General features: G+C 41.1%; 3 protein-coding genes across 3 annotated transcripts; all 3 read left to right on the top strand.

Annotated features, from left to right (window-relative positions):
* Window positions 1-871: 871 nt before the first annotated feature.
* Window positions 872-1657, top strand: LOC101004300 (keratin-associated protein 2-1). The gene has a single exon (XM_003913008.5). The coding sequence runs from the start codon at window positions 930-932 to the stop codon at window positions 1314-1316; it is 387 nt and encodes a 128-aa protein (XP_003913057.1). The 5' UTR covers window positions 872-929; the 3' UTR covers window positions 1317-1657.
* A 5334-nt stretch (window positions 1658-6991) lies between these two features.
* Window positions 6992-7862, top strand: LOC101004996 (keratin-associated protein 2-1). The gene has a single exon (XM_003913010.5). The coding sequence runs from the start codon at window positions 7050-7052 to the stop codon at window positions 7434-7436; it is 387 nt and encodes a 128-aa protein (XP_003913059.1). The 5' UTR covers window positions 6992-7049; the 3' UTR covers window positions 7437-7862.
* Window positions 7863-18197: 10335 nt separating this feature from the next.
* LOC101005353 (keratin-associated protein 2-1) lies at window positions 18198-19444 on the top strand. Its single transcript, XM_003913011.5, has one exon. The coding sequence runs from the start codon at window positions 18288-18290 to the stop codon at window positions 18672-18674; it is 387 nt and encodes a 128-aa protein (XP_003913060.1). The 5' UTR covers window positions 18198-18287; the 3' UTR covers window positions 18675-19444.
* The last annotated feature ends 2639 nt before the right edge of the window (window positions 19445-22083 follow it).

The raw sequence follows: 22083 nt of genomic DNA, 5'->3' as shown, positions 1-22083 counted from the left end.
CCTGGACTTCAGACCTCATATAGTGACCTCGTTGTGTGACCTTGGTACACTCTCAGGACCTCAGCTGTAGAGTGAGGGCATAGGCCTACGTATTCTCCACAATCCCTTCCCAGACTCTACAGATGCAATGACTAATTCCAAATAAATTACAAAGATAATAATTGCAATGGATCCTTGAAGACGGTTTTACAGTCAAGGTAGAAGTTGAGTTTGGATTGGAAGGATGAGGAGGGCATTCCAGGTGAATGATGACACATCAAAACCAAGGCAGGAAAGCCCAGGTCCTAGTCAGGGGAGAGTGACCACACCAGTGGGCAGGGATCCGCATTTCGTGTGGTCCCTGCTGACATGAAAAACCACAAGCCTGTCTTTAAGTGAGTCATGGAAGGAGCTATCTGTGAAGCAGATGACTACTGGTCTGCACTAGGATGATGCTATTAACCTGCTACCATCATGCCCATGTGCATTAATAAGGCAAGTCACTGCTTGGGTGCTGGTGATGGGAGCCTTTGAAGACAAGGAATAACATGCTAATTTTAGCGCCAAAGGGCAGAGTGATTAGACACTAAATAGTTTAGAAAACACATTCTTTTCTCTCTTATGGGTTAGGAATATTTCAAAGGAAAATTAATCAGAAGTGAATCCAATGTCTAAATTTGGTAAGGATAAACAACACAAGAAAATGAGTGAATATTTGTGGTGTATGTACATGAATATGTTATGAGGTGAAGAGTGACCAAAATACCATTAGTCAATGCTAAATCTTCATTTAATTGGCCAGAAGATGCACAAGAAAATGATCACGTGTCGAGGGGTCATCAACACCAGGCCAGGGTATATAAAGGGCCCAGAGCGGGAGGAGGATATTCACACCTGAGAACATCCAGCTCCTCTCAACAGCCCACCCCACACCAGCCTCAGACACCACCATGACCGGCTCCTGCTGCGGCTCCACCTTCTCTTCCCTGAGCTACGGGGGAGGCTGCTGCCAGCCCTGCTGCTACCGCGACCCCTGCTGCTGCCGCCCCGTGACCTACCAGACCACCGTGTGCCGCCCCGTGACCTGCGTGCCCCGCTGCACGCGTCCCATCTGCGAGCCCTGCCGCCGCCCGGTGTGCTGCGACCCCTGCTCCCTGCAGGAAGGCTGCTGCCGCCCCATCACCTGCTGCCCCACGTCGTGCACGGCTGTGGTCTGCAGGCCCTGCTGCTGGGCCACCACCTGCTGCCAGCCTGTGTCTGTGCAGTCCCCCTGCTGCCGGCCCCCCTGCGGCCAGCCGACGCCTTGCAGCACCACCTGCAGGACCTTCTCCTGCTGAGACCCCACTGCCCCCACAGAGCAATACACTGAAGCCTAAACGTCTATTTGGTGTTTTCAAAAGTCAAAAGAAAAATAGATATTTTTTCACCAGGTGACAATAGTGATTTTTACCATCTGGATACAGCCTGGTATAAGCAGATGTCCACTGCCACCCTCACCCACCTTTTCAGGTGTCTACATCAACCTTAGTCATTATGGATAGTAAATTGACCTTTAAGAATCCCTGGGGTGGACTTTGCAAACACATTCTACAATCTGATGGTTTTACTGCTCAAACTGTCACCATCATCTTTTGCAATGTGTTGCTCACTGTTGTCAATAAACTAATTTTTCCTGGCATAGCAAACTGCCCTGCTCCCTGATTTGTTAGTGCATGTTTATTAGTGCACACAGATAAGCAAGATTTTGGAACCTGCACCAGGGAACCAAAGCTCAACCTAAGCAAAACTTTATCCATGGAAATCTCATCCATTCAGTCATTCAAGAATTGTTTATCAAGGGACCTCCAATTGACAGGTGCAGCCTGATTAGTGATGAACAAGCTACATGCCTTGCATCCAAGGAGCTTATGGGCTAATGGAATAGACAAAAGGAAACGCAATGTTCATGAAGAGGGTAAAAGTGGGAATAGCATATGCCAAGCCCAGAATGACCACTGGCAGTAAACCTGACCAGCACAGTGCATCTCATCTTCTTAGCATAGTTCCTAGAGTAGCGTTTTTCAAAGTGTGGCCCATGCATCATACACACTAGAATCTCTTGCAATTTAAAATGCACATTCTTGGGCCCCAAACCAAACCTAATGAATCAAAATCTCTGGGAATGGGGCCCAAGACTGTTTATTTTCTGTCACTTCCATGTAATTCCTTAGAATTTCAGGACCATTATTTCGGAGGAAGACCAGGATTTGAGCTCCTTGAGACCTCAACAAGCATGGCCTGGTAGCCTTCCAAGAATAGTCACTGGAACAAGCCACAATGAAGACAACCACAGTTAAGAAAAAAGGGTAATATAGTAATAAGTCTGAAATAGCACCTGCTAAACTGTAATCAGAAGAATCAATCTGGCAGAGAAATGAATGTGCAAAAAGACAGTGTCTTGAGCTTGTCATAGGTGGAATAAAATGACAACAATGACAAAAAAGAGAGACAAAAAGGAAGAGATAAGGGATTAAATAAAAGTGAAGAGGGGAGGCAAGGCAATGAATAGGAAGAAAAGCGAAGAGGAAGATGATGGAGATGATGAGGAAGACAGAAGAGGAAAAGAGAGAGGCACTAGGATTCCCGGTACAAGTATTTGAAGATGTTACAGGAGAGCTAGACTAGTCCTTAGATTACCCACGTGGCTAGGAAGCGTGTGCACATCAGGCAGTCTGCTGCCTGTCCTTTGCCCATCTCTACAGATCCATGTCTCACTGCTCCCCACTAAGATTCACTTCAAGCAACACTGACCTTATAGTTATTAAACATTTGCAGTTCCGAATGTTTTGCTTTTCCTCATGTTCTTTCACTTATCTGTTCTTTCACACACTCTTTCTCTTCACCTTCATCACCTACTTAACTCTGAGTCATTTCCAAGATTCAATTCAGTCTTCTCCAGTAGTCCTATCCCAAACCCTGTATCACACAAACGCATGTGCAAATGCATACGCACCTGTGCGCTTGCACACATATGCATGAGTGCACACGTGCACACACACACACACACAGGTTAGGAGTTCTCAGCAAGTTCCAATAAGCTTACCTCCCTCCCCATAAGGCATTGTACTAAGATTATATGTTTTTTTTGGCCTCCATGGAGGGGATCACAGTTTATTTTGGCTTCCAATACTGAGCTCAACATTTAATACATAACTAGTATTTAATTTCCGCTTGTTTAGTTATCAAAATAAATTAAGGCCGGGCGCGGTGGCTCAAGCCTGTAATCCCAGCACTTTGGGAGGCCGAGGCGGGTGGATCACGAGGTCAGGAGATCGAGACTATCCTGGCTAACATGGTGAAACCCCGTCTCTACTAAAAATACAAAAAAAAAACTAGCCGGGCGTGGTGGCGGGCGCCTGTAGTCTCAGCTACTTGGGAGGCTGAGGCGGGAGAATGGCGTGAACCTGGGAGGCGGAGCTTGCAGTGAGCCGAGATCAGGCCACTGCACCCCAGCCTGGGAGCACAGCGAGACTCCGTCTCAAAAAAAAAAAAATAAATAAATTAATTAATTAATTAATTAATTAAAAGGAAATTGTCTTTACCACAAGAATTTTAAAAGGTAGGTATTTATTTAAAGCAAAAATTTCGGCATTGGTGTAACTTAACCTCTCTGACTCTAGTTATCCCATCCGCAAAATGGGAAAAGCAACATTTACCAACGTAGATTATTGGGAAAGTTAAATAACTTTTATAACTTTTTATGACTGCAAGATGCCCTAGCACATAGTTAAATGCCCAATACCATTCATTTATATTCCTGTGGTGCATTTGGACATGACTGTATTGAACAGGCTCAAAAGACGTGCTATCTACTACATACCAAATCATTGAGAATGGGAACAAATTCGGGGGAAGGCTTTACTAATCACACTTAAATTGTAATTTTTTTTCAGGATAGTCCACTTCTACTGGCAGCAATAGATTTTCTAATAAATATAATGAAGAAGGCAAAAAAAAAAAAAAAAAACCCCACAACAACTTGGCATCAGATTAAGGCTGTCTCAGAATGAAAATGATCTTTAAAAATTCATTCTACAAGTCCACAGGAATGAGTCCGAGATTACAGGATTTATGAATAGGAGTGCAGCATCGGAAAAAAGAAGGACTGAGCAAAATGTAAGTATCTGATGGTTAGACTCTTTCTTTCACATTGAACCATCCAAGGGAATTAAACAACTCAAAGCTGTAATAGACCCCAAAAGATTACTTTGCCTTCCCTGACTTTAGGCAGATGAATATCTAAAAAACTCAGACGAATCTTTTAAAAAAATTCTAGCAACAAATTCCACCAGTCCCCCGATCATTTAGTTTTTCTATCTCTCCCAACTAAACTATATTCTCTTTTCTAATTATATCTAATTAATTATATTCCTCTCTCTGTCTTCCACATTTGCATGGATTTTATGATAAGCCAGCCTCTGAAGAACACCAGGCACTGAAGACTCTGCCCATTTTACAGATGAGGAAACCTGGCTAAGGTAAGTCATTTACAACTGCAAAGAGATGGAGAAAGGATTGGAATCCTTCTTTATCTTCTCCATTCTCCTCCTGCCCTTTGCCCATCAATCTTCCCCATCCCATCTCTGACTCTTACGATTGGAGGATATTTTTAAGATTATTTCTGAGAACAAAGTCCTTAAGGAATGTATATTCTAATTTCAGAATTTTAATAAATTTCCTAACATCTAGTGGCTCCCAGACTAGTTCCTAACAAAATACAATTCATAAAACTATTAAGAAGAGGGCGTGGCCCACCATCACAAAGGGTCACCAACACTACATTCTTTATCTATCCAACTACAAAAATCTCACAAGTTATTTTCACTGTGCTTAAGATTTACTTGTTTCCATTCTGGTGATTATGCACTTGAAGTATGTGTGTAACTTGAATAATATGACTAAAAAGTCCATGTGGTAAAGACCAGGGACACACCTCTTGTCCAATAGCTTAGGACTATTAACGTGCTACAGCAAGGGAGACCACATGGCTGAGGACCACAGGGCATCCTCCCAAACAAAGTAGAGAAATGTTATTATAAAATGTTGAGGAATGGTGGGGTAAAATTACATGACATAGTGTTTTCATAAGCTTAGGGAAAAACAGGGCTGTGTTTAAAAAATAATTAACACCAGATGTGGTCTGTGAAACAGACTTATGGTCCTCCTTTGCTGGAAGCTGTATAGTTAAGACAAATGGGGAATGTTGTGTCTGAAAGTCAATTGTCTGAAATTCTGCACCTGGTTTGGGTACTGAGGTTGCTTCTCTGTCCAAATGACTTAGATCCTGTCCAGGCAAGAGTGGAATGTTTGCTTCTTACTGATACGGCTTGGAAGAGCAAGGTTTCTGACAGCCTATAATTTTAGAAAAAAGTATTTCTTCGTACTGCGTTCTTTTGTTAACAAAAGCAGTGGATTTATAGACATATTTCTTTTTAGTTTGGCATCTCTGTATACATTCCGAAACAAAGAACAGTATGCTATACCATGTATCAAGTGAGTACTTATTTTATTTCACTAAAGAGAATAAAAATTTTTAATAACAACTGCTACATGTTGTCTATTTTGAGTGACTCCAAGTTGGAAAAAGACTAGGAGACATCACCAGTGTTTCTACTCCACAGAAGACCTGTGGTATTGTTAAAGATTTGCCACTCTTTGATCCGTACGACTTTGGAGGAATTCATTTTGTAAATCTGGTCTTCCAAAAACTGTGATGGACTATGATGGATCATAGACTCAAAGGTCTTCAAAGATCAGAGATATGGTAGACCAAAGGTGTATTTTTAAAAAGAGCAAACAAAACAAAACACACCTCAGAGGTAAATTTGTGCCGAAGACCATCAGCATTCCTTGGGCAATGTTATCTTTAATCTACCTTCCAACACTAAATTTATTTTCTGTATTCCTATTCGTCTTCACTATGGCTGGAAAAGACAAAGCTATTTTATTGGTCACCAGCTCAACTAATTCCCCTTGTCTTTTTCATAATACCACCTTACCACCTCATAAGCAAACAAAACCCTCAGCCAACAAACTAAAGCAGCTGTGACAGAAAGATAACTGATTCCTTTGTAGATATTGTCCATAGATTTTGAAGTATGTAATACAAAGTGCATATGTCAAAGCAAGAAAGCAGGAAATAGCCAATTTCAATTTTATTTCTAAGACAATAATCATGGAAGGGCATTCAGAAAGGCACAGAATGAATGAAATCCCCACTTACTTTTGACTTTATTGTTTCCAGAAAAGTTCTTTCCCTTTAATTGCTTGATTTATCTTTGTCTTGCCTTACTAAAATTTGTGACTGCTATGTGATAGGAAACTATTTGAAAGTTATTTTTCTTTCCTTTCCCTCTCCACCCCCAAATAGTACAGCATCATCTACATAGTGTCTCATAAGTGTTAATGAGTTATAAACCAACTCAGATTACTAAAATAAAATCAGTCTAGCAGCTTTGGTGATGATTTTCTTACAAACAAGTTTAGGCACTGTGTCATCAAACACTGGGCCATGCTTTCCATAGCAGAATCAATACACATCCGCTCTTATGAACCATTTTGGCTTTTTAGAAATTCTTACTTGATCTCAATGCCAATCAGAAACCTGGCCTGTGACTCATGAACTTTCCAGTCTTATGCTTAAGTCACCCATGGCAGCAAACAAGAGGAAAGTGTGATGGTGGCAACGCTGGATTCTTCAAACTTGCACCTTCTCACATGGCATGACCTGGAAGCTGACCTGGAGCAATTGTTCTGATGATATACATCACCAGGTATTCAGTTCAAGGGAAAAAGCAGACAGGTAGAAAACAAAGCATCCTTTAGTGATTTAGGGATCACTGCCTCAGCAGTTAAATCCAGAGTTCTCATTTCAACGGGCAGCTACAACTCCAGGAAATGACCTCACGTCCTGGGGGTCATTAGCTCCCAGCCAGGGCATATAAAGGGCCCAGAGGGGCACGAGGACATTCACACCTGAGAACATCCAGCTCCTCTCAACAGCCCACCCCACACCAGCCTCAGACACCACCATGACCGGCTCCTGCTGCGGCTCCACCTTCTCCTCCCTGAGCTACGGAGGAGGCTGCTGCCAGCCCTGCTGCTACCGCGACCCCTGCTGCTGCCGCCCCGTGACCTACCAGACCACCGTGTGCCGCCCCGTGACCTGCGTGCCCCGCTGCACGCGCCCCATCTGTGAGCCCTGCCGCCGCCCGGTGTGCTGCGACCCCTGCTCCCTGCAGGAAGGCTGCTGCCGCCCCATCACCTGCTGCCCCACGTCGTGCACGGCTGTGGTCTGCAGGCCCTGCTGCTGGGCCACCACCTGCTGCCAGCCTGTGTCTGTGCAGTCCCCCTGCTGCCGGCCCCCCTGCGGCCAGCCGACGCCTTGCAGCACCACCTGCAGGACCTTCTCCTGCTGAGACCCCACCTCTCCCCTCAACGCACAAAACATTCCCAGGTGCACAGAATCATGTGCAGACTCTTCCACCCCTCCTGGATCAGATGAGAGACCCCACCTTTGCAGCCTAGCTGATCCACAAGCACGAATTCAACAATAACATCCTGTTTCCCCACATAATTATGTAGCTAATCCTGGCCCTCTCTGACAATCTTGAGAAAAATTCCAGCTTTCATCATTTGAATTCTTGGCTTAAAAAAAAAAAACAAAAAAACGAGTAAATGGAAATCAAAGCTCCTCTTGAATAGAACTCTGTCCCACTGACTCATCACCCTTTTTTGTATTATTTCAAGGTTCTCAGATGAGATTTTTTTTCTTCCAGGATAATACTATTTGTATGCTGTATTTTTGCCTGTAAAAATAAAATAAAATTTTATTTCTGGGGAAGTAAACACATTTCTTTTTATTTATTGTTTATCACTCTTCAAAAGTTCATATTTAGCTTACATTAGAGCATACAGAATCAGAAGAACGAAAGGAAGGATTTTCTAAGGGCCATTTTTGAGCTTTAGAATAGGAACAACTCAGGTGGAAGGTCTATAATTTTAATAGCATGTCAAAATAAATCTGATCATCTCAAGTGATTCACCTTCATATTTCTAGTCGCAGGTTTTATGGTGATGCTGAGGAAATGGTGAGACTACAGTAGGTCTCTGTAAACATAAACTTGACTTATGAATAATTCACACACATGATAAGGGGGAGGAAGTCTAAGTTAAGTTACAGCCCCATTTGTTCACCAATGTAGAAAACTGTGCAGTAATTGATGTCAAAGAGGACCTGGGAATCCCTAGCCACTGAACATCCCATGCTGGAGGAACCACTATCCCAAATTCTCCACGGTTCCCATCAGCACCATCACAGCCAGTTCTACTTCCAGTGGAGTGGCTGCTGCTGAGAAGGCAGGGAGAAGTGAAGCCTTGGTTGTCATCATCCTGGTTTTGAGCTCCACATTCATCTTACCATTTAAACAACACCAATGCAGTTGAAATGCTGATAACATTAATCCATACTGCATATATTGTTGATATTGTTAAATACTTGTAGGTTGGTAAGGAAGGCTAACCACTATCATTTTACTGAGAAATATGTTTTTAGTTCCTAGCATCTGATAGAAAAGAGGTTTCTTTGATTGTTCGGCATGTATTCCTGGGCATATCTACCTGCCCATTGAGAAAAGTGAGGCAAGGGAAGCTTTGTGAGGGCAGAGGTCTTCATTTTTTTAAATTTAAATTTATTTTAAGTTCAGGGATACATGTGCAGGTTTGTTATATAGGTAAATTGTGTGTCACAGGGTTTTGGTATACAGATTATTTCATCACCCAGGTAATAAGCATAGTAACAGATGGCCAGGTGCAGTGGCTTATGCCTGTAATCCCAGCACTTTGGGAGGCTGAGGTGGGTAGGTCACCTGAGGCCAGGAATTCAAGACCAGCCTGGCCAACATGGCGAAACCCTGTCTCTACTAAATATACAAAAATTAGCTGGGCATGGTGGCATGCGCCTGTAATCCAAGCTACTCAGGAGGCTGAGTCAGGAGAATCACTTGAACCTGGGAGGCAGAGGCTTCGGTGAGCCAAGATTGCACCACTGCACTCCTGCCTGGGTGACAGAGTGAGACTCCGTTTCAAAAAATTAATTAATTAATTAAATTAAACAAAAGCATAGTAACAGACAGGTGGTTTTTTCATCCTCACCCTATTCCCACCATCCGCCCTCAAGTAGGCCTCAGTATCTGTTGTTCCCTTCTTTGTGTCCATATGTATTCAATGTTTAGATACCACTTATAAGTGAGAACATGTGGTATTTGGTTTTCTGTATCTGCGTTAGTTCGCTTAGGATAATGGCCTCCAGCTTCATCCACATTGTTACAAAGGACATAATTTCCTTTTTTTATGGCTGTGTACTATTCTGTGATGTATGTGTACCATATTTTCTTTATCCAGTCCACCCTTAATGGGTATTTAGGTTGATTCCATATTTTTGCTACTTTGAACAGACGTATGCATGTATTGTCTTTATGGTAGAATGACTTCTATTCCTCTGGGTCCATACCCAATAATGGGATTGCTGGGTTGGATGGCAATTCTGTTTTAAATACTTTCAGAAATTGCCAAACTGCTTGCCACAATGGCTGAGCTAATTTACATTGAGGGCCAGGATCTTGACTAACTTTGTTCACTACTAGATTCCCACTGACCTGCACAATATTTGGCACATTGAGTATAATAAAAAATGATGTGTTGAATGATGAATGAATAAGTTCTAAGGGGATTGGTTAGAAGAGAGAAAAACATCATCATTCCATCCCAACTCTCAACTCATCATGCTGGATGTGCATATTCTTAAAATAAAACAATAAACCAATCATGAAGAAAGATCTTTTTTCTGGAAATATGGTAAAAGTTTCTCAACAAGAAGACTGTTATATTCAAAACCTTTACATTTTCAGTATGTGCACAATGGAGTTTTATCTTTGTTAACCGTTTGGTAATTAACCAATGGATAGGCTCGTAAGTCTAATTTCTTTCTATATATTCTTTTTTTTTTTTCTTTTCTTTTTTTTTTTGGAGACGGAGTCTTGCTCTGTTGCCCAGGTTGGAGTACAGTGGCACGATCTCCACTCACTGCAAGCTCCACTTCCCGGGTTCACACCATCCTTCTGCCTCAGCCTTGCGAGTAGTTGGGACTACAGGTGCCCGCCATCATGCCCAGCTAATTTTTTGTATTTTTAGTAGAGATGGGGTTTCACCATGTTAACCAGGATGGTCTCGATCTCCTGACCTCGTGATGCGCCTGCCACAGCCTCCCAAAGTGCTGGGATTACAGGCGTGAGCCACCATGCCCAGCCTCTTTGTATATAATCTTGATCAGTGTTTTCAAAATTTGCTAAGTACATCTGTTTTTCTCCTCTCAGAGTTTTTCTTTTTAGCCTTCTAGAGACCTCCTTATTTAAAAGTGTTTTCTCAAATGGAGAATGCCTTGTTTCCCCCTAAAGTTATCGCTATTATTGAATCTCGTTTATTTCCACAGTCACCCCATTCTCTGGTTGGCCAAAGTGGCTGGTGCAGATCTGGGTAAGCCTGTAAGAAACCATGCAAGAAGTGTGATCAATAAGAAGGCCTACACTTGAACCTTCAACTTCAGATCTATTAGATTGGTGCAAAAGTAATTGCAGCTTTTGCCGTTGAAAGTAATGCCAAAAACCACAATTCCTTTTTGCACCAACCTAATAGAACAGACTTAGTTGTAAAGGAAAAGGTCAGGACCAAGCAAATTAAGAGGCAAAAACTAAAATGTGATTGAGTGACATAATTTGCCTACAAGTCATGACAATTTGAAACAATTAAAAATGACAATTGGTTCCATAAGCAGAAATGAGCCCCAGCATAGCACACAGGGAGATGTTGAAGACACTGAGGTATGGGCCGGATGAGGCCTGAGAACACATTCAACTGGGATCACTACTGAAGGGTTTTATTATACTGCAAGACTGCAGCCTTCATCTACATAGACTTGTTTGACTTCCTCACCATTTTGGTGGCTTTGTTCACAATACCCCATGATCATTCAATTATGCCCAACTATGACACTATCTCCTTAGGGTATGTTTTGACATTTTCAGAAGGCTGAATAGAAGGTAATTCTTCCCATTCCTGAGGCTATTGGTAAGACATAGAGTCCTTTCAGCTGACTCTAAAAACTTAGCCATATCACAAATAACAACTGTTTTCAAAGTAAATACATTGTAAAAGTTCCTAAATAAAATAGACATTCCTTAATATCTGGGAATGTGGTACCTACAATCCATTCTTTAGCTACAGTGAGTTCTTCAGCTTTTTGGGCTGACAAATAATGTTCCCACAGATATTTCTGGAGTGAGTATTGGCTCCAACACTTACTAGGTACATGACCTTGGTACCAGTCACTTATCTGGTTCCTCATGTGTGAAATGAGAAATAAACAGTATCTACATCCTAAGAATGTTATGAAGATTAGATTAATACATGTATTTTTTAATATGCTGCTTGGAACATACTTAGAACTTAATGATACTGGCTATCATGAAGATTACAGTGAAATTTACCTTGGTCTGGAAATATACAACCATAGAAATCAATGAACATATCTCTAAGACAAAAACCACTGGATGATGGAAACCTACTAAAATGCATTCTTGTACCTCCAAAAAGAGGACTGGAAAATTCTTCTTTTACTGAGAAATCCTGACTTTTAAACTATCCCTGTAGTATTATCCTCAACTTGTTTTGCCCAGGAAGCTTAGCAGTGGCAAAGAATGCTAACAACTTGAGGTGTACTTCACTTCAACTGCTAGCAAGTAACCCTCAGAGCATGCAGAGCATGACAGCTGCTTTGTACTATCAAAACAGCAACTGGCAAAAGCATCATTGAATTATAATGATAATTGGAGACTTTGAAGTTAGGGTCATTAAATTCATATTTGAACCATAAATAGCAAAATATAATGGGTCTACACTAAATAAGGAAAACAAATAGACATTTATGTGTACCTGAGTATCTAAACAATGTCTAGAAAACTTACTAATCTGCAGGTGTTATTTCAGGAAGAATAAGTGAAAACAAGGAAATGACCTCGTGTCCTGGGGGTCATCAGCTCCTAGCCAGGGTATATAAAGGGCCCGGAGCGGGAGGAGGACATTCACACCTGAGAACACCCAGCTCCTCTCAACAGCCCCACCCCACACCAGCCTCAGGCACCACATGACCGGCCATGCGGCTCCACCTTCTCCTCCCTGAGCTGAGAGGCTGCTTAAAAGCCTGCTGCTACCGACCCCTGCTGCTGCTGGCCCGTGACCTGGACGCATTGTTTGTCCCGTGACCTCGTGCCCGCTGCAGCACGTCCCATCCGCGAGCCCTGCGCGCCCCGGTGTGCCCCTGCTCCACCGCAGGAGGCTGCTGCCCATTGCTGCCCCACGTCGTGCCGCATTGTGGTCTGCGAAACCCTGCTGGGCCACCACCTGCTGCCAGCTGTCTGTGCGGTCACCTGCTGCCGGCCACATAGGCAGCCGGAGCGCCTTGCAGCCACCTGCAGGACCTTCTCCTGCTGGGCGGGTATCCGCGAAGGGCCCTTCAGAAGATGGCCAGGACCATCCCGCTGCCCCTCAGGGCTTCACCGCAGAGCAATACACGTTTCCTTGAGAAGCCCATTTCTCATCTCTTCATACTAGCTCACCCTATGCACTGAAGATACCTTTTCAGACCAACTACAGATGAAAAATACTCTCTCTTCCTAGGACTCCAGTCTAACTCCCATATTATGTTGTCTGCTTTCTAATAAAACTCAATATTCTTAGCATAGAAATCATGGTCTTTGTGATATTTCCTTCCGGTAGATTGCATCTCTCTTTTGTCTAGAGATACTCAAAGCAAGATGCAGAACAATCCTCTTACATAGTTCTCATAACTTAAGTCTGAGTAGTTTTCTTATAATCATCGTAAATGGCATTTGTGGAGCACAGCTGAGTCAGGAAGATGAGTACAACTATGTCTTTATCATGTGTACAGAGTCACTTGTGCCCAGAATTCCAGGCGTGCATCGAACACCTGAGAAATGTTCTGCAACAAGAAACACCCTGGGAGGCTGCACCTGGGTTGAAACTTATATTCCCAGCCTAATGGTGTGTTTACTGATCCAACACCTGTTGGAACATCATAGAATACCCAGGGTGTTAGAGGTGGAAGAAGCCTCAGGCAACCTCTGGCCAATTACCTCTCTTTCAAAAGTTAAAGAAACATGAGTAATGTAAGAGTAACTTACTAATGTAATTATAATCACAGAAGTTTAGAAAAGACCCTGGAGAATGCATGTTTCCTGCATTTAGACCTTAAGTCAAACACTTCTTCTTAGTATGGTGAGAGACATGTTAATCACAAAATGGTTGTATATTTTACGACTTTATTTTACACTTCAATAGCCACACACACATACACACACCCCCTAGGAATACATCTAACCAAGAAAGTGAAAAATCTCTACAGAGAAAATTACAGAACACGACTTAAAGAAATGATAGGTGACACAAACGAATGGAAAAACATCCCATGCCAATGGATTGGAAGAATCAATATCATTAAAATGGCCACACTGCCCAAAGCAATCTACAGATTCAATGCTATTTTTATCAAGCTACCAATCTCATTTTTCACAGAACCAGAAAAAAAACGATTCTGAAATTCATATGGAACCGAAAAGAGCCCAAATAGCCAAAGCAATCCTAAATAAAAAGAAATCTGGAGGCATCACATTACCTGACTTCAAACTACGCTATAAGACTACAGTAAACAAAACAGCATGGTACTGGTACCAAAACAGAAGGTTGTAAAATATAAAGTGGCATAGACAAAAGAAACAGAATAGAGAATCTAGAAATAAAGCCACACTCGTACAACAATCTAATCTTTGATAACATTAACAAAAATAAGCAATGAGGATAGGACTCCCTATTCGATAAGTGGTGCTGAGATAGCTGGCTAGCTCTATGCAGAGGATTGAAACTAGACCCCAACATTTCACCATATAGAAAAATTAACTCAAGATGGATTAAAGATTTAAATGTAAGACCTCAAACTGTAAAAACCCCAGGAGAAAATCTAGAAAACATCATTCTGAGCATCAATCTTCAGAAAGAATTTATGACTAAGTCCTCAAAAGCAATTGCAACAAACACAAAAATTGACAAGTGGGACCTAATTAAACTAAAGAGCTTCTGCACAGTAAATGAAACTATCAACACAGTAAATAGACAACCTACAGAATGAGAGAAAATATTCACAAACTGTGCATCCAATAAACGCCTAATATCCAGAATCTATAAGGAACTTAAACAATTGAACAAGCAAAAAACAAATAACCCCATTAAAAAGTGGGCAAAGGACTTGAACAATCAATTCTCAAAACAAGACATACAAGCAGCCAACAAACATGTGAAAAAATGCCCCATATCATTATTCATCAAAGAAATGCAAATCAAAACCACAATGAGATACCATCTTGCACCAGTCAGAATGGCTATTATTAAAAAGCTCAGTAATTGAAGCCCCATACTTTCAGAATAAAGAAAGAAATAGTAAAAAAACAACAGATGCTGACAAGGCTGTCGAGAGGAGAGAATGCTTATATGCTGTTGATGGGAATGTAGATTAGTTCAGCCACTATGGAAAGCAATGTGGAGATTTCTCAAGAATTTAAAATAGAACTATCATTTGACCCAGCAATCCCTTTACTTGGTCTGTAGCCAAAAGAAAATAAATCATTCTACCAAAAAGACACATGCACTTGCATGTTTGTCACAGTACAGTTCACAATAGCAAAGGCATGGAATCAACCTAGGTTCCCATCAGTGGTGGACTGGATAGAGAAAATGTGGTACACATACACCATGGAGTACAACTCAGCCATAAAAAACAATGAACTCATGTCCTTCACAGTAACATGGATGCAGCTGGGGGCCATTATCCTAATCAAATTAACCCAGGAACAGAAAACCAAATACCATATGTTCTCACTGACAAATGGGAATTAAACATCGGGTATTCATTGACCTAATGATGGCAACAATCGACATCGGGGACTACTAGAGTGGGGAGAGAGGGAGGGAGACAAGGGTTGAAAAACTATTGGCTACTACACTCAGTCCTGGGTGACAGGATCAATCATACCCCAAACCTCAGCATCACACAATATACCCACATAGCAAACTGGTACATCACACAATGTACCCCCGGAATCTAAAGGAAAAGTTGAAATAGTGAAAAAAAAATTGTTCATAATGTTATTGTTAAATGATAATGTGAAATAAAGCTCTAGAGTTTATTACACAAAATCTGTTGTCCACCACCACGAGAAATCTGTCTAAATCAATTTGAAGGCCTTTTTTTTTTTTAAGGATGCTTCTCTAAGACCCCATTCTGTATTGCATGGACCGTGGGGTTCTCAGTAGGGGTCTTGTTGTTATACACAGTCCTGACAGACCTGCCGCCTGTCAGTTCAACAATAGCCTGACTCCCTTAACAGAGGTAAGTACTCAATGAGAAGGTGCTCTATTTCTTCCTTCCAGGTGCTTTTATTTTACTTCATGCTATTAATGGAACTCACCACTGAATAATGTTATTTCATGCATATTCTTTGGTGACTGAGCAGAGAACCGATCATTTGCCATAACAAATATGTTGATCTTTGTTCTAAACTTAAAGTTTAGAATTTAAAAAGTACCAATGTAACATGACCTTTTACTATATACTTATACATATATATGTGTGTATATGTATATGTATATATATACATACAGGTATATATGTACATATATATACATATATGTATATATGTACTATATCTATTTACTCTATATATAGTAAAAGGTCATGTTACTATATATGTGTATATATGTATAAATATATATATTTACTGTATATTTAAAAATATATTTACTATATATACTATATATTTTTATATAACATATAAATATATAGTAATTTATATGTTATATGTAAATATATAGTATATATAGTAAATATATCTTTATATGTTATATATAAATATATATTTATATATTATATATAAAATATATATATTTTAGACACTAAGTACCAGACACTGTTTGTTCTTAGCACTTGACAAATATTAGCTCATGTAATCCTTACAACAATTCTGATATGAACTATTATTATGGCCCAAGGACACACAGCCAGTAAGCAGCAGAGCTTTAAATGAGCATTGTCCAGTTTCAGAATAAGTGGGGTCAGAAAATAGGATGTGACTTGCCACCAGTTTCAAACCGCAGAGCTGTCTGTGCTCTCACAACTCTGGGGCATGAATAACTGAAGCGTGACCCATAACTTCTCTGCCTGCAAATTAAGTTTGGCTATGGGGTGTGGATAAGTGTCTTAGAGTGAATAAACATTAGAAAGGTTTACTGAGTGATACACAGACTATTTTTTGGGATCTTTACAAAGGGGAGAGACAGATGTCTTTGGAATTAACTTGGGTTCAAAGTTTGTGCAGTAGAGAAATGAGTCTTGTTAATGTGATGATTTAAGTCTTCCAAAGAGGCTCCCATTGCATAAAATGTGATTACCATGAAGACGCCACAGCAGCATGAAAATAAATTATGAGATAATATGTCTCAAAAAGAGCAGAATATACAACTTTTTGCCTAGTTACCTCTGGTTACCGCTTTGAAAAACAAAAATCCCATGTCCATGAACAAAGAAAGGAATCTAAAACAAGAGAGTCAAAGGTCTCTAGTGATGAGATTGTGCCTGATAGCTCCTTCTTCTGTTTCGCTAATTGTGACTATGGGTTCAGTCAATTTACGTTCCCCTTAAAGTTTTGAAATTATGCTTGAGATTCCATTTGGGGAGCTTAAGATGTCAGGGTCCAAGGCACATTCTTTCAAATAAAGAAAATGATCCTGAAGTGATTCAAAACCCTGTCTGGTGACTAACAGGAGGAGTAAAGCTGGAAGGTAATGGGATTGTTTCCCTTTGCAGTTCCTAAACTGCCTCTGGCAACACTTCCTGAAGGAGCCCGTCCATCACGCTTTTAGCAGTGCCACAGCAGAACACTGGGCAGCCTCCCAACGTGTCTCCATTGAACAGTGTACTGGATATGTGTGCAATGTCGGTTGAAAACCCCTTTCTTGTCACTTGCTAGTCATAGCACTTATGTCAAGGTATACATGTATATATCCTTTCGAGATGGAGTCTCACTTTGTAGCTCAAGCTGGAGTTCTGTGGCATGATCTTGGCTCACTGCAACCTCCGCCTCTGGGGCTCAAGTGATTCTCGTTCCCCAGCCTTCTGCATAGCTAGGACTACAGGCACCCACCACCACACCTGGCTAATTTTTTGTATTTTATTAGAGTTGAGGTTTCACCATATTGCCCAGGGCGGTCTTGAACTCCTGAGCTCAGGTGATCTGCCTGCCTCAGCGTCCCCAAGTGTTGGGATTACAGGCATGAGCCACTGCGCCCGGCTGTCAAGGTATATTAAGAAAAATTTCCCATTACAGAATTCTTCATTACATGCACAAGAAAGGCAAGGCTAAAAAATGACATGTTTCAGAGATAAAAAGCAGCACCTTATGAGCAGAAGGACCAGAGTTGCACAGAACCGTGTACTAGAGAAAAGAAAACATGCAAGGCAGGCTTGGAGGTATTATTCCAATACTTAGTGGCTTGCAAAAATTTTCATCTGTCCTGTGAAACTAGATGAGCTACTATCCTATTCAAGGCCTATGTATCCCACTATTTCAAGTGATAAACATATTCCCAAGCAGACTACATGGGAGGTCTTGTCTAACACTCGTGTGATTCACTTTTCACATGTAGGTGCTTCCAAGGACTTGAGTCCCCTGCTGGGGTCAGGATAGGCTCTACTCAGTGTTCTATGTACTCCTCTATGTTTATAATTTCTTTTTAAAACTGAAAATTTTTTAGACCATTTTGTCCGGATTTGATCCAGCGCTATCTAGCCAAAATAAGCATCGAGAGCTACTATCACCTCAAATAACGATGAGTTCTTAAGATTTTCACACCGTGTAGTACATCCATACTTAGAGATGCAACAAGAGCTCTTTAATGAGATAATGAGTGTGTCACAAGCAACCATTAGCCAAAACAGAATTCTACTTAATTGGCCAAAAGGTAAACGAAAAGGGTCACCTGCCCCTGGCCAGGGTATATAAAGGGCCCGGAGCGGGAGGAGGACATTCACACCTGAGAACACCCAGCTCCTCTCAACAGCCCACCCCACACCAGCCTCAGACACCACCATGACCGGCTCCTGCTGCGGCTCCACCTTCTCCTCCCTGAGCTACGGGGGAGGCTGCTGCCAGCCCTGCTGCTACCGCGACCCCTGCTGTTGCCGCCCCGTGACCTACCAGACCACCGTGTGCCGCCCCGTGACCTGCGTGCCCCGCTGCACGCGTCCCATCTGCGAGCCCTGCCGCCGCCCGGTGTGCTGCGACCCCTGCTCCCTGCAGGAAGGCTGCTGCCGCCCCATCACCTGCTGCCCCACGTCGTGCACGGCTGTGGTCTGCAGGCCCTGCTGCTGGGCCACCACCTGCTGCCAGCCTGTGTCTGTGCAGTCCCCCTGCTGCCGGCCCCCCTGCGGCCAGCCGACGCCTTGCAGCACCACCTGCAGGACCTTCTCCTGCTGAGCAGGGCACTGACTGCCCGGAACATGCAACTCACCTTCTGAAAAAGTCACACTCCCGTTTCTCTACTTTAACAAACCTCCTGCCCTGAGCCCGCAAGACCCCACATCAACCAAGCTGGGAACTGAGAACCTGGCTCATCATTAAGACCTGGGCCCTTCTGAAGTCTTTGTAAAGGAAGCAATTTCCTTCTTCCTATCTAAGATTTTGTGGCATGTTTATTTTCTAATAAATATCTGTTCTTTGGTCTTGCAAAAACTTTGGTTTTATTTACTCATTCTAATGTTTTGTATTAAATTAACTTTTGATTTAAAAAACTGACACATAATTGTACATGTTTATGGGGTGCAGTGTGATGTTTCCATACATGTATACATTTTGTAATAATCAAGTCAGGGTGTTTAGCATATTCATCACCTCATACATTTATCATTTCTTCATGGTAAGAGCATTTAAAATCTTCTCTGTTAGCTATTTTGAAATATACGATACAATATTACTAACCATAGTCATCCTACTGTACATTAGAATACCAACACTTATCCCTCCTATCTATCTGTAACTTTGTACCTGTTGACCAATCTCTGCTTATCCTCCCCTCCTCTCACTCTCCCCAGCCTCTGGTAGCCAGTATTCTACTCTCTACTTCTATGAGATTAACTTCTTTAGATTTCACGTAGGAGTGAGAGAATGTGCTGTTTGTCTTCCTGTGCCCGGTTAATTTCACTTACCATAATGTCCTCCAGGTTCATCCATGTTGTTGCACATGACAGTATTTCATTGTTTTTATGGCTGATAGTTTTCATTGTTTGTGTGTGAGAGTGTGTGTCATATTTTCTCTATCCATTCATCCATTGATGGACACTTAGATTGTTTTCATATGTTGGCTGCTGTGAATAGTGCTGCAACAAACATGGAAGTGCAGATATCTCCTCAACATACTGATTTCATTTCCTTTGGACATATACTCAGTAATGGGATTGCTGGATCATATGGTAGTTCTATTTTTGGGGGACCCTCCATACTGTTTTCCATAATGGCTATGCTACTTTACATTCCCTCCAACCTTGTATGAGCTCCCCTTTTACCACATCCACACCAGGATTTGTTACTTTTTTGTATTTTTGATAATAGCCATTCTAATTGGGGTGATATGGTATCTCACTGCGGTTTTGATCTGCATTTCATGATGATTAGTGATGCTGAGCACTTCTTCATATATGTGTTGGCCATTTGTGTGTTTTCTTTTGTGAAATATCTATTCAGGTCTTTTACCTATTTTTAATTGGATTTATCATCATTATTCACTGTTGAGTTGTTCAAGTTCCTTATATATTCTGGATATTAACCCCTGGTCAGATGCATAGTTTGAAAATATTTTCTCCCATTCTCTAGGTTGTCTCTTCACTCTGTTGATTTGATTATTTCCTTTGCTGTGCAGAAGGTTTTTACTTTTATATAATCCCATTTGTCTACTTTCACTTTTGTTGCCTGTGCCTTTGAGGTCTTATCCCCCCAAGAAAAAAACCATTGCCCAGACCAGTGCCATAAAATGCTTCCTGCTTGTTTTCTTCTAGTAGTTTTATTATTTGCGGTCTTATATTTAAGTATTTAATCCATTTTGGGTTGTTTTTAAATACGTTGACAAATAGGGTCTAAATGCACTGTTTGCCTACCATATGCAAGTCACAGGCTACATGGTATAAAATAGAAATTAAAATTGAATTTAAAATGTTCCCCTCTTCAAAAAGCTTCTAGGGACATGAGTCATATTCACCTATAATTCATCTAAAAAGTAGAATATGAAAAAATAAAAGTACAACACTGTGTGGTGTCAACACAGAAGTCACTATTGGTTGGGGAAAAAAAGAAAGATTGAAAAGAGAAGCTAACATTTTATATGGGTTCAGATTGTGCTACCCAGATCAGAGGGATGGCATTCGTAGCAATAGAAATAGTATGAGCAAAGGTATGGAGGGAGGGGAACCATAGCATTGTTCAGAGTACAGTTTGGCTGGGGGCACTGGATATATAGAGAGTGATAGTGAAAGAAAGATTTGGAAAATTTGTATGCTTTGAATACTAGACAAGGGAGTACACCCTTAATGCAATAAGCAGTAAGGAGCTGTTGAAAGCTTTGGGGCAGGAAAATGGCATAACAAGAGCTGGGCATTGGGACAATTCTCATGATAGCACCTTATAAAGATAGAGGTCAAAGGCCAGAGAAATAAGTTGCACAGAACTATACAGAAACTAATCAGGAAGATATTGCCCTGGTCCAAGCGATGTACAATAAGAGCTCAACTAAGATAATACCCATGGAATAAAGAAGACACAATGAGTATGGCAGATGTAGAAACCCAGAAAGTTTATTAACCTAGTTGAATGTGGGAAACAAAAAACGACTAGGAAGCAAATGTGATTTATTCCAATTATAAGTCTCTGGTCCACACCGGGGCCTATTGTGGGGAGGGGGGAGGGGGGAGGGATAGCATTAGGAGATATACCTAATGTAAATGACGAGTTAATGGGTGCAGCACACCAACATGGCACATGTATACATATGTAACAAACCTGCATGTTGTGCACATGTACCCTAGAACTTAAAGTATAATAATAATTTTTTTTAAAAAGTCTCTGGTCCAGATACTTAAAAGAACTTTAACATATTTATACTTATTTATTGTGTATTTAAAATTGCTAGTCCATAGTATCATCTGTCTACCATCTAATATTTATATTCTTGAGCTATTACAAAATACCTTTTTTAAGAAAAAAAGACAAATACAAAGAGCTTTACTAACATTAATTGATTCTGAAAAGTAGCATGGTATAAAATAAAAAGAACTGGTCTAGGAATGAGTGATAGGAGTTTTATACCCAGCTCTTCTAGTTGTGTACTGTGGGAATGGAAACAAGTCGCTTAACCTCTCCAAGACTCAAGAGTATTCTAACACCAACTAATGTTAAGTGAAAATGAAAAGTGCTCCATACCACACCACCAATGTTCCCATTTAGAACTTTGAGGCTAAATAGTTCTTTACTCCACTCTTTTCCTTGATTAATCCCTCCTGTTACTACTACACTGATTTTTATACTAGAGCAAGATATGAAACAAACAGATGGGGTCCTGCTTTCTGTATAAGCCTTTAGTGCTCTGGGCATAGTAGAAGTTAATAAATATGTGCTATTTATAATAAGAATGATGTCAGTTTCTACACCTATAAAATTAAGTGGTGGAACAAGATAATTTACACATTTTTGATCTCCAACGTTCAGTGATTACATATAACCATTTTCAATGTCATACCTACAGTCATAGTTACCATATGACATGAACATCTTTACTGATGCTGGCATGAATCACATTGTAATATAACCCTATTCCTGTACAAACACCACCACCTCATAA

This window comes from Papio anubis, chromosome 17 (assembly GCF_008728515.1).
Source record: "Papio anubis isolate 15944 chromosome 17, Panubis1.0, whole genome shotgun sequence".
NCBI classification, from domain to species: Eukaryota; Metazoa; Chordata; class Mammalia; order Primates; family Cercopithecidae; genus Papio; species Papio anubis.
Note: the sequence above shows the minus strand (reverse complement) of the source record. Positions and strands in the feature narration are given on the sequence as shown.

Bases quoted from the DNA above. Each gene is read 5' to 3' on its own strand.
- LOC101004300 (XM_003913008.5), top strand. From the start codon at position 930: ATGACCGGCTCCTGCTGCGGCTCCACCTTCTCTTCCCTGAGCTACGGG.
- LOC101005353 (XM_003913011.5), top strand. From the start codon at position 18,288: ATGACCGGCTCCTGCTGCGGCTCCACCTTCTCCTCCCTGAGCTACGGG.
- LOC101004996 (XM_003913010.5), top strand. From the start codon at position 7,050: ATGACCGGCTCCTGCTGCGGCTCCACCTTCTCCTCCCTGAGCTACGGA.